The sequence below is a fragment of the Kogia breviceps genome, chromosome 4 (assembly GCF_026419965.1).
Source record: "Kogia breviceps isolate mKogBre1 chromosome 4, mKogBre1 haplotype 1, whole genome shotgun sequence".
NCBI lineage: Eukaryota > Metazoa > Chordata > Mammalia > Artiodactyla > Physeteridae > Kogia > Kogia breviceps.
This window is the reverse complement of record NC_081313.1, coordinates 9,346,892-9,361,443: the sequence shown is the minus strand read 5'-3', so window position 1 is coordinate 9,361,443 and position 14,552 is coordinate 9,346,892. Positions and strand designations below refer to the sequence as shown.

The 14,552-nt window shown below is 41.7% G+C and overlaps 1 protein-coding gene across 1 annotated transcript in view; it reads left to right on the top strand.

Moving 5' to 3' along the window:
* CTNND2 (catenin delta 2) overlaps positions 1-14,552 on the top strand; it is a 961,852-nt gene that overhangs the window by 526,156 nt on the left and 421,144 nt on the right. Inside the window, exon 7 of the mRNA XM_067030803.1 lies at positions 7,925-8,097. Within this exon, the coding sequence (XP_066886904.1) occupies positions 7,925-8,097 (173 nt within the window). The remainder of the gene's footprint in view (positions 1-7,924; positions 8,098-14,552) is intronic.

The window sequence follows — 14,552 nt, the reverse complement described above, 5'->3', positions numbered from 1 at the left end:
ATTAATAGTGCAATTTAAGCAAAAGTCAGTACTTTTACGCTGTAGAGTTCTTGTAGTTAGATATGACTAAAGTGCTTTAAGCTTGATATAAATCAGTTCAATCACCTTACAAATAACTGACAATTTTTCTCATTGATTTGGGAATTTATAATAGGCCTTTTGTGTGTGTATATATTATACACACACGTATATATATAAAATTTCCACTAGCTATTTCCTTTCTTCTTGCTCAACATTTTCCACTAAAAGATTTCCCCTTTCTTTTTATGTGTTGCTGCTCTAAGATTTTATTCTCATTTAAAATAAAATAATACTTAACCTTCAAATTATTCTTAGCCTTCCACAAAGATTGGATAACAAGAGGGTGGAAATGAATGCAAATTCTCTGACGGTTATTGATGTGTGTGAATCTTACTGGCTTTATTTTTCATGGTCTACGTAAAGACAAGATTCTATATTATTTTGAAAGAGTCAGTTTAACCTAAGAGTAAGTAAAGAATGTTTCTAGGGCTTCCCTGGTGGCGCAGTGGTTGAGAATCCGCCTGCCGATGCAGGGGACGCGGGTTCGTGCCCCGGTCCGGGAAGATCCCACATACTGCGGAGCAGCTGGGCCGCTGAGCCTGTGCATCCGGAGCCTGTGCTCCGCAACAGGAGAGGCCACAACAGTGAGAGGCCCGCGTACCACAAAAAAAAAAAAAAAAAAAAAAAAAAGTTTCTAAACTTCCTGGCAAACGGAAATCTAAACAAAGCTGCCTTTGTCAGTTATTCAGTCCTGAATTTGTCTGTCTCAACTTGTATGTTTATTATTCCTGATTATCCTGAATTAACAACCTAAAAAACATTCATTGAGCGCCTATGTGAGACAGTGCCTAGATCTCATAGCTGTTTATTTGAGTGCATTCTTGTTAATAACTCTTTTGATGGTAAAATAATCCCTTGGAATTAAATTGATATCGTAGTTACCACTTAGAGACCTTGTCTTGTTCTTGTGGCTTCAGCTTCCACCACTGATGACTTGGGTAATTACATCTCTGTCCTAAAATTTCACTAACATATAACCAAACTTTGATCTTGGAAATGTTTTAAGATCTAGAAAGAGAGTCAGGTCTGTTAGAGCCAGTGTTAAAATTAAGCCCAGACTCCCTTTCTAACTATGTGAACTCCCACCATCTCCAACAGCTCTGTAATTTTAAGATTAAGCCTGTCCTTCCCCAAAACACGGGGTCCCCAACATATGTCTCTTGCTAATCCTTCCCTTGCAATGACATGTGAGGGGAGTTTTTGCTTTTTTCACACTCCTTTAGTGAATATTTGTTGAGTTCTGGGACAGATGTTCAACTGAAGCAGACCAGAATTAGCAACTGCCAATAAATCACCTTAAAACTTGTAGAAACAGAAGGTGTGCACCTGACCCTAAGAGTGCTGTCTTGTCTGCTCTGCTTTCTAGAAGGACTTACTCTGCACTGTGGGAATCTCCCCAGAACCCACTGCAGTGTCAGCGAGATCCTGCTAGAGAGCAGCTGAAGAGTGGGCAGTCATTTCAGCTGTCCTTCCCTTCCTGTCTTCTTAGTCCCCAAGTACCGATGAGCTTTTTAAAAAGAATGCCTCTTAAATGTGCACTTTCTCTTCCTTCCTGCCGTGGCCACTACCGCAGTTCATGTTTCCTCCATTATTACCGGTTTCCTTTCTCTGCACTCCAGGAAATCTCTGGCCTCTAGTGTCTCCAAGTATCCAATCCCAGAGTCCTGCTGCTTTCACATAAATGTTCAGACTCCCTGTTTTTATCCTATTACTCTCCTTCTGTGTAATACTGTACACATGTCTCTGTTGAAATTTCTCAGAGTCTGGTCTGTGCAGAGTGTTAAGGTAGCATGATGGGGGTAGGGTTAATTTCCCCGGGTCAATCAGGCATCAGGGCAGGCTGCATGGAGGAGGTGACATTTAAACAGCACTTGAAGTTTGAGAATGTTTTGAGGTTGATAAAGACGGGAATTTCAGGCTAAGAGAGAACTTTCTCTTCCCCATCTCTTGGCTCTGACACTAGGTTTTATTTGGTTTGGTTTTATCAAGCCATTTTAATGATCTATGCCTTGTATGTCTCCTTTGCAGAATGAAAGCTCACAGGCTGCTGAAAGAAAACACTGATATATGGGACAGTACTATAATAAGCTTTTCAGGACAAATTCCAATCAGGGTTTTATTCTCAGATCATGTGGCTCAGTAATTAGATAATTAGATAATAATACTAATAACCGACATTTGTGTAGCAGTTTATATTTTTCCAAGCACTTTCACATCCATTATCTCATTAGGTACTCAAATTTGTAGATATTAAAATTTTAGAGAACGAATAATGAAGCGTGGAAAGAACACACACTCTGAAGCCAGACTGCCTTGCTTGCACCAGGCATCAGTGTGTGTGGTCTCAGCCGTTGGGACCTTCAGTTCTGTCATCATAAAGGGGGATAACGGCACGTTTATTGGGATCTTGTTAAGATTCCAGGGGTTAATAGATGTAAACGGCTCAGGACAGTTCCTGGAGCTTAGCACTCAGGAAAGGTGAGCTGGTATTGATATCCTCCTCCTCCTCCTCCTCCTCCTCCTCATCACCATCATCATCATCATCATCTTCTTCTTCTTCATCCTCATCTTCATCATCATCATCTTCTTCTTCTTCATCCTCATCTTCTTCTTCATCATCTTCTTATTCTTTCTCCTCCTCCTCCTCATCATCATCATCTTCGTCGTCCTCATCTTCATTATCATCATCTTCTTCATCATCATCTTCTTCTTTCTCCTCCTCCTCCTCCTCCTCATCATCTTCTTCTTCGTCGTCCTCATCTTCATTATCATCATCTTCTTCTTCTTCATCCTCATCTTCTTCTTCTTCTTTCTCCTCCTCCTCCTCCTCATCATCATCATCACCATCTATGCTTTCATAAATGTGGAAATGGACTAGTCCACCAGGTCTGCTGAGTTCCAGTCCTGGATTTTTTTCCAACACACACCTGCTCCAACTGGCATGATTGTGACCCAAATAATGACTTGGGAATGCCCCTTTGTACACCTCTGGCCTTTTCTTTGTTATTGCAAAGTATGTAATTTAATTAAGGTTTACAGTTTCCTGGGACCAACATTTAGCTAAAGGAGACAAGAATAAGCAATTCCAAATGAAGTCTTTTTTAAATCCGTGTAAAGATAATGAGTGCACATAATGAGGAAAACTCTAAACTATCTAGTTAGTTTAAGGAGAAACTGACTGTATGTTTTCGTGTATGTTAATACAACCTATAAGTGAGTCTGAATTTTTATCCAAGAAATGAACACTTCAGCCTTTCCATCTGCTGAGGCTGACTTCTGCCCCACTCCTGGAGGACAGCAGACTTCCTCCAGCCAACACCTGGAATCTCTAAGGAGAGGGTTTTGGGGGAAGCAGTACCACAATCTGAGGCATGAAGATCTCTCCCGCAAATAAACTGATGAAAGAATTTTTCAACCTTAAAATGTTGATGTGTGTATATGACTTCAATATGCTTTGATGTTAACCAACCACAGCTCCCAGAGCTGAAGGTGGAAGACAAGAATACAGTCTCATCTTCATCTTACGGAGTGTACGACACTGGCTGACCGCTTAACCTCTCCACACTCCTGTTTACAATTCTCAGAATAATGATAAAGATACAAGGGCATTTTTTTTCACAGGTTGCTAGATGGTCTTTAGTCAATTCATATATTGATATTTGAAGACATATTAAGATATTGGTATGACACTAAGATGCTCTCCTAGGATCAATGGCGGGTCCCATGTCGCTCAACTCTGTAGTTCCTTTGGAATTTCTCCCCTCTGTCCATTTGGAACTAGCGTGTCTTTTTTTTTTTTTGTCTGTACCATGCAGAGTGTGGGATCTTAATTCCCCAACCAGGGATCGAACCAGTGCCCCCTGCCTTGGAAGCGTGGAGTCTTTAACCACTGGATCACCAGGGAAGTCCCTGAACTAGTGTGTCTTGAGCAGATCAGGGGCACATACTCTTTTGACTTTTATCAATTCATCAGTAAACAGTTTCCCCTCTCCTTCCTAACCCCCAGGGCTGAGATATTTTGAATAGGACCCCTGGGCTTAGCTTTGGGGACTGTCCCAAGATGGAGAAGGTCCAGAAACGTCAAAGAAGTCACCTGTGACCTCTTAGGTCAATGTCCTGGAAGCATACATGTGAGAGGGTGGCTTCTGCTTTTGGTGACCTAATAGGACATGGTGATCGACTGTTGCTCATAGCTAAAGTCTCTTCTGGAGCAATTAATTCCACTAAAGGCACCACTGCATTTCCCTAGGTGGAATCTGAAATCCCAGTCTCTTCCTGTCTCCACCGAGCATCCCAGGAAATCCTCTTACATTGTCCCCATCCCCCAGTGCTAGATATACTTCATGTCCTCAGGAATGCAGCCTAATTTTACCTCTAGCCCAAACAAGACTTGATGGAAAGTCCTAAGTTCTTGAGGAAAAAAAAAAAAAAAAAAAAAAAAATCATTGAAAGCCCAAAACTATAAATGTTTTTGAAATCTCTGGAAAATTGTGTTTTCTACCCCAATGCACAGTAATGTTAATAAAGCTAATCAGGAGTTAGTTACATGTAAATTTTCCTTTTATTATAAAGTAATTAAGAATTGTCCTGTAATTTTCACCTTTTTCATATTCTCATATATCTGTGCTCTCTAAAATTGGAGTGAATAAATGCCATTCATTTGAAACCTAGTAAGCAATGGGAAAATCATTCTAAAATGCATGTGGTGTTTTGGCTATTGTCCTGACTGCTTTGTCCTTGCCAGGTGCTATGTCAGGGTCGTAATATTATGATATATTGCTTATTGTCACAATTACCTTTGTCAAAGGACATCTTGGTTCCGTGCTTGACATGTGTGAACAAAGTAATGAGACAGAGACTCTTGGTTTGTTTTCATGGAGTATTGATCAAATACACGACTGATTCTATAAAAGATGCACAGATTTGATTATTTCATGATGCATATTTCAGGAGCACATAGATCATATTTTTGATTGAAATTGCTTCAAAATGGGACTATTTGAAGTGAGGTGGATGGACCTAGAGACTGTCATACAGAGTGAAGTAAGTCAGAAAGAGAAAAACAAATACCGTATGCTAACACATATATATGGAATCTAAAAAAAAGAAAAAATGGTTCTGTAAAACCTAGGGGGCAGGACAGGAATAAAGACGCAGACATAGAGAATGGACTTGAGGATACGGGGAGGGGGAAGGGTAAGCTGGGATGAAGTGAGAGAGCGGCATGGACATATACACACTACCAAATGTAAAATGGATAGCTAGTGGGAAGCAGCCGCATAGCACAGGGAGATCAGCTCGGTGCTTCGTGACCACCTAGAGGGGTGGGATAGGGAGGGAGGGAGGGAGGGAGATGCAAGAGGGAGGAGATATGGGGATACATATATATGTATAGCTGATTCACTTTGTTACAAATCAGAAACGAACACACCATTGTAAAGCAATTATACTCCAATAAAGATGTTAAAAAAAGAAACCAAAAACGGGACTCTCAAGTGCCACCTTTAGAACCTGCCTGGAGAGCATTTGTAGGTTTCTAGAGACTATTTTATGAATCTGTTCAGAATTGACAACTTTGTTTGACTTGCTAGCTACATGTGCAAGTTCATCAGAGCAAAGTTACATCATCTCTTTAAAAAGGCAGATAACCAGGACATGCACTGTTTTTGCTTTATAGATTGTTAAATTATTTATATGACACTAAAGATTTTTTTCCACTTTATTGACGTCTCCAAAAGTCTTGGCACTCTTGTATCTGTTTCAACTTTCATTGCCCTGGAGATGCATTATCGTGGAGGAGGGGGCATGGCCAGTGCAAGCCATGGTGTCAGGGTGGACTGTCCTGAAAGAAATAGCCAAAGAAGTCTCAGTGGGAAGCTGCCCATTGGTAGGTAGAATGCTGATCACTAACCTTAAAGGCCCTCTGGACTCACTCCCCTCCGTTGAGCGGTGACCGTCAGGAGGGCAGGGACCAGGGGGAAAGCCCTTGGCTACAGTTCATCACGGTCCTCCCGGTACCTACCTCATCCTCCTCCATTTGCAGTCAGTTCCCATCTGCCTCTGCCCCATCATTGGTCCCTCTTTCTTCCCAGAGGCTCTCCCACATCTCAGCCCGCCCATTGCCTGGGCGTCAGAGACCACCCCTTGACTCCGTCTCCATGCCTGACAGTTTCAACAGCAGCAGTGGGGAAAATATGTTCTTGGCATCCAGAATGAAACTCTGAGTGCACTCCCCGTAGATGCATTATATTCTGGTGATTAGCCCTATTATACCATTAGGATGGATTAAATGATTTTTTGCAAGCTATCGCAAACTTCACCATCTGCTATATACTATTTTCTTGGGACTCTGTTTTCTAAATTGCAAGAAAAAGGATTACAACTGTACTTCTGTTGTGCCCTTCAGGATGAAATTGGGACTGGATGGAAATGGTTTTATTTCCTTGCTTGACTTTTTTTTCCAGAAACTGTATAGATTCCGAAATACCAAATCTTACCTGTTGTAGCTAATTGACTTATTATCCAATATCTGATGATGAAAAACTATTTTTGCATTGTTTAGACGTTCCATTAGGGAATAGAGGGAAGGGTAAGGTCTTGAAGGCAAAGATTATGTGAACCTATGCTTATTAAGAGAAGACATGTTATTTTCCTGCAAAAAAAAAATGGCCCATGTCATGTCAGATCCGCCGTCTCATTTGAAATAAAAAGCCATGTTCTGTCCTTAGAAAGAAAGAAGTAAGGAACTTGAAGTTTGTTTACACTTATGAGAAATTATACTATTGTCTAAAACAGCCAAAGAGGCAGATTAAGGATGGGATAATGATTGTACCATAATCCATGTGTATATAATTACACTCCTTCCAAAAACAAGTGACTTTGTACTACGGTTAAGATAACATGAGAAAACTTGTGATGCCACGTCCTCCCTCCCCCACCCAACTCACTCTGCTTATCCCAGTCCCCTCTCAAACACACACAGTAGAAAATAGTAGTATACTTGCACTCTTCTATACTTCTTTTCATTCCCAAAGTGAATATGAAATTTGATTAAAGAAAATTTGCTTACAAAGGAAATGGGCAAACTGTGGCAAAGATCCCATCTAAAAAGAAAGTAAGGAAATAAACCACATTTTCTCATACAAAGTATGATTAAATAATGAGGCCAGGAACTCCTTTCTCCATCACTTGTAGTATCAGCCACATTAGCGGCACCGATTTAAACACTGTATCTCCTCTTTGTTCTCCTCCTGTGTATTGCTGTGATGGCAGAGATAACTAGTCATCAGAGATCATGTGAGATCAGGGTGAATGCTACATTGTATGAGAGATATTAACATTTTACATACTGTCTACCCTTCAGTCACTGAGGTATTACATCACTATTTATACAATAGAATGTGTTACTGATTGGAAGGTTTTGAGTGTTTTAGCATCCTGATAATTAAGTAGGAGATATAATTATATTAATGCAATTAACATGTATCAAAAGGTAGACCTTTCAGTTATTTCAAATGTTTCCGATATTGTCTGATATAAAAACAACTGCTTGATTAACTAATTTGCCTTGTTAGAAATGTCTTTATGTAGGTCAGGATGAGATCATTTGAAAAAAAAAAATCTACTCTTTGGAGAACTTTTAAACCACCAAAAGAAAAAAAAAAAAAGAATCCCACTTAAGACCTGGTCGAATTATACGGTCATTTTAGTTCTCAGAATTCAAAGCATACATGGCTGGAATCATGTGCGTGTTATAATTCTAGGCTACTCTTCAATAAATAATACATGTCATTTCTGCTTCACTGAAGCTGTCACTTACTGCTCTAAATGACTTTCAATGCAGGGCCCAGCCTGCTCTCCCAGAGTGCACTCCAGCTCAATTCCAAACCTGAAGGGTCCTTCCAGTATCCAGCCAGCTACCATAGCAACCAGACCTTGGCCCTGGGTGAGACAGCCCCGTCGCAGCTCCCTGCCCGCAGCGCACAAGCCCGAGGTGCAGGCCAGAGTTTCAGCCAGGTACGTGCGGGGATGGGGCCCTCTGCTGTGTTGGTCTTTGGGCTCCAAGGAGCCAGGCAGGAAGCAGGTTGTCAAACGGTATGGTGTCCCCTCCTGCCTTTTTTACGAGTGCTCTACAACTTTGGAGAGACACGCTCTGTGCTGTGAGTGAAGGAAATGAATAATACAATATGATTATAGAGTAACTCGGAATTATAAGCATATTTTCTGCAGGAATGTCTGTGAATTGCTCATGTTCTATCTGCTTTATATATACTTACCTATGTAAATATGCAAATGTGTGCCTAGTTCCTATTTCCGTGTTGATATGTGATATAAATATGACATACATTCTGAGTTTGTAAGGCACCTGGAACACATTTTCTCTCCGTAAAAAAATAAAGCATGAAATTATTCTTTGGGGTTAATCGTATATAGGAACACGGTATAAATGCATCAACACATATACAGAACTGTTCTGAAGATAATTGTGATTAGGATAGGAATAGTTACACTTGGTCAAGTTTGATTTTGAAATGTGCCCTTAGTTGTTTCTTTAAGATACATACTTGTTCTTATAGTTTCAATGTACACATTTATTAGCTGCAGTTAAAATCAGCTCTTGGTAAAAAGTGGTTACCAACCTCCATTTTTTTTCTAAAAACATGTAAATGTTGTAATGTGTGTGTGTGTGTGTGTGTGTGTGTGTGTGTGTGTGTGTGTGTGTGTGTACCACTTAATACTTCAGTTTTGATAATTTGGGGGTACAGGCTATATTCAGTCAACCCTCCAGAATTAATCTATTGGAGGCCTATCTTGTGTTAAGCTATTTTGTACTTATTTTCAGTATAAAAGGGCCTGAGACCTTTTAATCTCTGTGCATTCATTCCTGGAATGAAGAACCCACAACCCCCAAAGCACTCCTTAAACTGAAGAGCTTAATTTCATCCTTTCTGCATTTATTGGGCAGTGCCTCTAGGCCAGAAACCCTTCCCCAGGCCCACTACCTACCCCAGGCTACTGTAACAACAAAACTCATCTCTGTCACCAATTTATGGTTATTATGCATCCATATGTCTTTCCAACTAAACTAAAAGCTACCTGAGGGCAGGGCCATTTTCATCTTTTATCACTAGCCCCTAGCCATCCACATGGCCCCCAAGAAATGTCTGCAGACAGAGAGCAGGCAGGGAGAGTTAGAATGGCATCATGCAATCCCTGGTGGCGCAGTGGTTGAGAGTCTGCCTGCCGATGCAGGGGACACGGGTTTAAGCTCTGGTCCGGGAAGATCCCACATGCCGCAGAGCAGTTAAGCCCGTGCACCACAGCTACTGAGTCTGCTCTCCAGAGCCTGCGAGCCACAACTACTGAGCCCGCATGCCACAACTACTGAGCCCGTGTGCCTAGAGCCCGTGCTCCACAACAAGAGAAGCCACCGCAATGAGAAGCCCGTGCACCGCAACCAAGAGTAGCCCTGGCTCACCACAACTAGAGAAAGCCCGCACGCAGCAACGAAGACCCAACTCAGCCAAAAATAAATAAATAAATAAATTTATTGGGCTTCCCTGGTGGCGCAGTGGTTGAGAGTCCGCCTGCCGATGCAGGGGACGCGGGTTCGTGCCCCGGTCCAGGAAGATCCCACGTGCCGCGGAGCGGCTGGGCCCGTGAGCCATGGCCGCTGGGCCTGCACGTCCGGAGCCTGTGCTCCGCAACGGGAGAGGCCGCAACAGTGAGAGGCCTGCGTACCACAAAAAATAATAATAATAATAAATAAATAAATTTTTTTTTTTAAATGGCATCGTACAGTCACCGTGAGATGCTTTTCATAGGTGATATGAACATAAATGAAGCATAAGCTGAAAAGTCTCAGTGCATTTCAACTATTAAAGTTCAATGACCGGCTTCCCTGGTGGCGCAGTGGTTGAGAGTCCGCCTGCCGATGCAGGGGACACAGGTTCGTGCCCCGGTCCAGGAGGATCCCACATGCCGCGGAGCAGCTGGGCCCGTGAGCCGTGGCCACTGAGCCTGCCTGTGCTCTGCAACGGGAGAGGCCACAACAGTGAGAGGCCCGTGTACCCCCCCCAAAAAAAAAAAAAAAGTTCAATGATTGTCCCAGCTATCTATTAAAAACATGATTGTCTTTTTCAGGTAAAACCCTGATCCATCAGTGGCTTTGTAACTTTTACCTTCTTGTGATGCCAAGGTTATGTGGATAAAAGGGGATGGTAAATAAAACATCCCACTGAGATGGACCCGTCCCCCCGTGGTGGTCTAGTGAATGACCCCGTTCAGAGGGTGCGTCCACTTTAGATGGAGAGCTGGAGGTGTATGGTGCTTGGGAAGGGAAGGACCTCAAAGTCATTGAGTCCAGTTCCACACACACAGACTAACCCTGGAACTGTGCTATTTCCCAGCTCCTGGATCACTGCTCTTTCAAAGCACTGGTCTGTTCTACCTCCCTTACAGAAATGTTTTAGGACACAAGAGGAAATGTCTAAAAAAAAAGTATTTTTTAATTAATTAGCAAAAATTATTTGATATACATGCATTTATCATACATACAAAATAGTCCTTATTGTTTGCTTATGTAAGAACATTATATAATGTTTGAAATACTGAGTGATGTTATTAGCATAGCAAACATTATTAGATTTTTTTTGCATTATTAGATTTTTTAATCTCATTTTGTTTTATTAAAAGATGAAATGGAAGCTATAGGATATTTTTTCTCTAGGTATATATATATATTTTTATTTCTCTCAAAAACATCCCATTCTCGAAAGGAACTATTTTTCATCTTCCCATCTATACTGACTCTTTGACAATGATGCAGCAATCATGGTGGAATATATGTAATTTTGAATCCTTTGGAAGCAAACAAGTGAATTACAGCCCTTTTTTTACCCTTCTATCTGTCCACACTTCTAGGTCCAAGGTGCCAGAAATATTCCAAAATAAGGAATATTGTATACTCAAATTAACCTATGAAAGGTATGAATTTAGCTTTTACCAGTTTTCTAGAACTTCTAAGACATGTAGCTAGTAAAACAATAAAGTTCTGCCTTTCTTTTATTTTTATCTTGAACTCATTTAATACTCATCCTTGGCTTTTTCTCATAAATATCTAAGACCCCTATAATTTGAGTTGAAAACATTAAGTCAACTGAAAAAAAAAAAAAATAAGATTTCCCATAGCTGAGCATCATGGAAAATGGAGCTATCAGTATCAAAAGAAAAAAATCAGTTAATTATCAACTTGATTTGTTGATAATTGAGCATCTTATAAGCTCAATTCACACATAGGACTGTTAAATCAAAGCTTTCTTATTTATAAAATTTTATCAAATTAATCGTTACCATTTATTGAGGCCTGGAAGTAATCTGTTTTACATACATCCTCTGATTTAATCCCCACAACAGGGCTGTATTAACATTTACATTTTAAAGATGCAAAAACTAAAACTCAACACATTTAGAGAAGTTGTACCATTTTAAGGCAGCAGTAGTAAGAATGGGGACAGATTCTTGACCGAATTGAAGTCTAATCATTTCGAAAGAGTGTTTCGTAGGTTTCCTTTTATATGTTGACTGTTTCAATTAAATACATCTACAGCTTGACCCTATTAAGAGCTCTATACATGTGGACAAACAATATGGTGATTGATCTACTTCCATGTTGCTGGAGTTATTTCTATCATCCGCCAGTTGCCATGGAAGTGAAACAGTGGAAGCTCAAAGGACAGATTGGGCCTCACATTAAAAGTCTGCCTTAAAGTTTAATCAGGAAACTTGGTTGTAAAGATATCAAAGCTCTATATTTGAAGGCATCTATAAATGTGCATGTTCAAGGCGATAACTTCAGTTTGAGCCAAAGGTTGCTGGCCTACACTCATTTACCTGACGGGTGGGTGGTTGAAGTCTGAATATTCAAACCAGGGGGTTATTCTAATCCAGTTCATTAGCAGGAGGGAGGCCGCGGGTGGATAGCTGAATCCTGTTTATTTTAGCAAAGTGGCGGAGCTGGTACCATGATTCACTTTCAGCTTCAATATGCTGTAGTGTGAAAGGCGTGTTTTACTGTGACTTCAAAATCATGTCAGAGAAATGCTGAACTAGTAAATCAGTATTTTTACTCAGCATTTAGTGTTATACCCTTGAAAGTAGGGAGGCTACATCCCATTCCCGTAACACCTCCTTTGTTCAGATTATCCTAAGAATCCCTGTCTTCCAGTGGTTTTGCACAGCCCTGTGACACATTCTTTTCAATATTCTGAATGGCTCATTCCTTCCAGGCTAGATTGATTTTTAGAATATCCTATCGTCATAAAGTGCCAAAAGGGCCAGTAAAGTTCAATAATGGCTCACAGATGCCAGACCAGGTTAATAAGGTCAATAATCAAGTGACACAAAAACAACAAAAACACTTCGATTTTTGTTTTTGGGGGGTTTTTTTGGCCTAAAGAAAGTGTGTAATTCTAAAGTAAAGCAAATGATTTTCTATCTGGCTCATAAATCGTGTCAGAATATAATTTCAAAGGAATATCATGTTCAAAGATTCTTTCAGTTTTTAACAAATGCTAGTTTATTCAACATAATAAATGTTTGTTGGGAGATCATCACCAGGCTCTACTGCGGGCCCTGGTGAATAGCCTGCCTTGCCCTACCGTGTCAGTCTGAAAGAGCTGTGAGTCACAAAATTGCCATAAAATACTAAAATCCTTGAAAGTCATTCTCTTCAGACTCTAAGATGAGTTCACGGGACTGGGCTGGCGGAGAGAGAGAGCGTAAGATGCTTCCCATCAGACCCCAAGGCCTTTCCAGAAAGTGACTTGAGCTGATTCATAGTTATCCTTTGCCCCACCCCCGGGCTCTGCTCAGCCACCCTGCAAGCTCCCTGTCCCAGCCTCTCAACAGACTGTGTGTAGACTAACCCTCCATCCCTCTCTTCCTCCTCTGAGTCAACCTTAGGCTTTGTGTGGCTCCTGTGAGGTGCCCCAATCACAATAGAGCTGCTTTTCCAGTTGCATTTGTGTATCTCTGGGCTATTCTTTAATGCCTTCAAGACGTTATGTGTGCTTACTGTATGCCATGAGCTATTATATGTGCTTGGTATGGAGAAGTAAAGAGAACAGACATGATCCCTGTCCTCAAGGAACTTATATTCTAGTAGCAGCACTGGGAATTCAGAAAATCAACACAGTGAATAAGTAAGTTGCATAGGTTGTTAGAAGGTGATGAATTCTATAAGGAAGGAAGGAATGCAGACTAGAATAAGCAGGCTCCAGAGTCCAGGATGGGGTGTGGCCTACGGGGCCTTTGCCCCAAGGTTGGGGCAAAGACACGAAGGAGAAGAGAGGGAAGCTGTGTGGCTGTCTGGGGGACAGCAAAGGCAGAGGCTCCTGGATGAGGTGACCTGGCATGTTGACAGGAAAGCAAGGAGGCCCAGGTGGCCAGAGAGGGGAGCAGGACTTTGCACGTAGATGGGAAACCAAGTTGGCCATCAGCTGATAGTCATGATGACCTTGTCCTTGACTGGAAGTGGAAAGAGGAGCTGGTAGAGAATTTTGAGCAGGGGCACAGCGTGGCCCGACTTATGTGCTGAAAGCATCGTTTTGTCATTTCACGTATAATATCCTATAGTTAGTTGCATATAAGTCTATCTCGTCCTATCAGATGGCCTTGCTGCAAGAGAGGAAACCATACAAAATTCGTCTCCATGTCTTGAGTGACTGGCCTGGGGTTCACCAGATATTCCTCACGTTCCTCAAACCGCAGCCTTCTTCTTCTTCTTCTTTTTTTTTTTGCGGTACACGGTCCTCTCACTGTTGTGGCCTCTCCCGTTGCGGGGCACAGGCTCCGGACGCACAGGCTCAGCGGCCATGGCTCACGGGCCCAGCCGCTCCGTGGCACGTGGGATCTTCCCGGACCGGGGCTCCAACCCGTGTCCCCTGCATCGGCAGGCGGACTCTCTCAACCACTGCGCCACCAGGGAAGCCCTGCAGCCTTCTTCTTGATACTCATACTGCAAAGGCTGCGGATGGGTGCAGAAGTTGGGTCTTCTCCAGGTTTTGCCTGCTTCCACTCACATCCGATTTCCTGTGCATTATATGAAATGCTGAGCGTAAAACTTCTGGTCCAGAAGAGTCCCTCTAAAAATGTTGGTTTCTCCCCATGTCCAAACACAAAGTAGTCTTATCAAGTGTTTCCTTCCTCAAAGAAACAAAATAAGCAAGAAATAGGAAAGCACACACCTGTACACAGAATACTGGCAAAGAAGTACAGGAACCGAAAGATTTTACAACGACTTTCGTGTCCAGCAGAACTGAAGTGAGCCTTGTGTGCGTTCATAATCCTCAGAAATGCCTGCTTACTGCAGGAAATTAAGAATTGTACGATAGTTTACTCAAATAAAGCTTGAACAGTGGTAGATACACTAAAAAAGCAGTAAGCTTTTCGAGAAGCAAATTGCCCTTTCT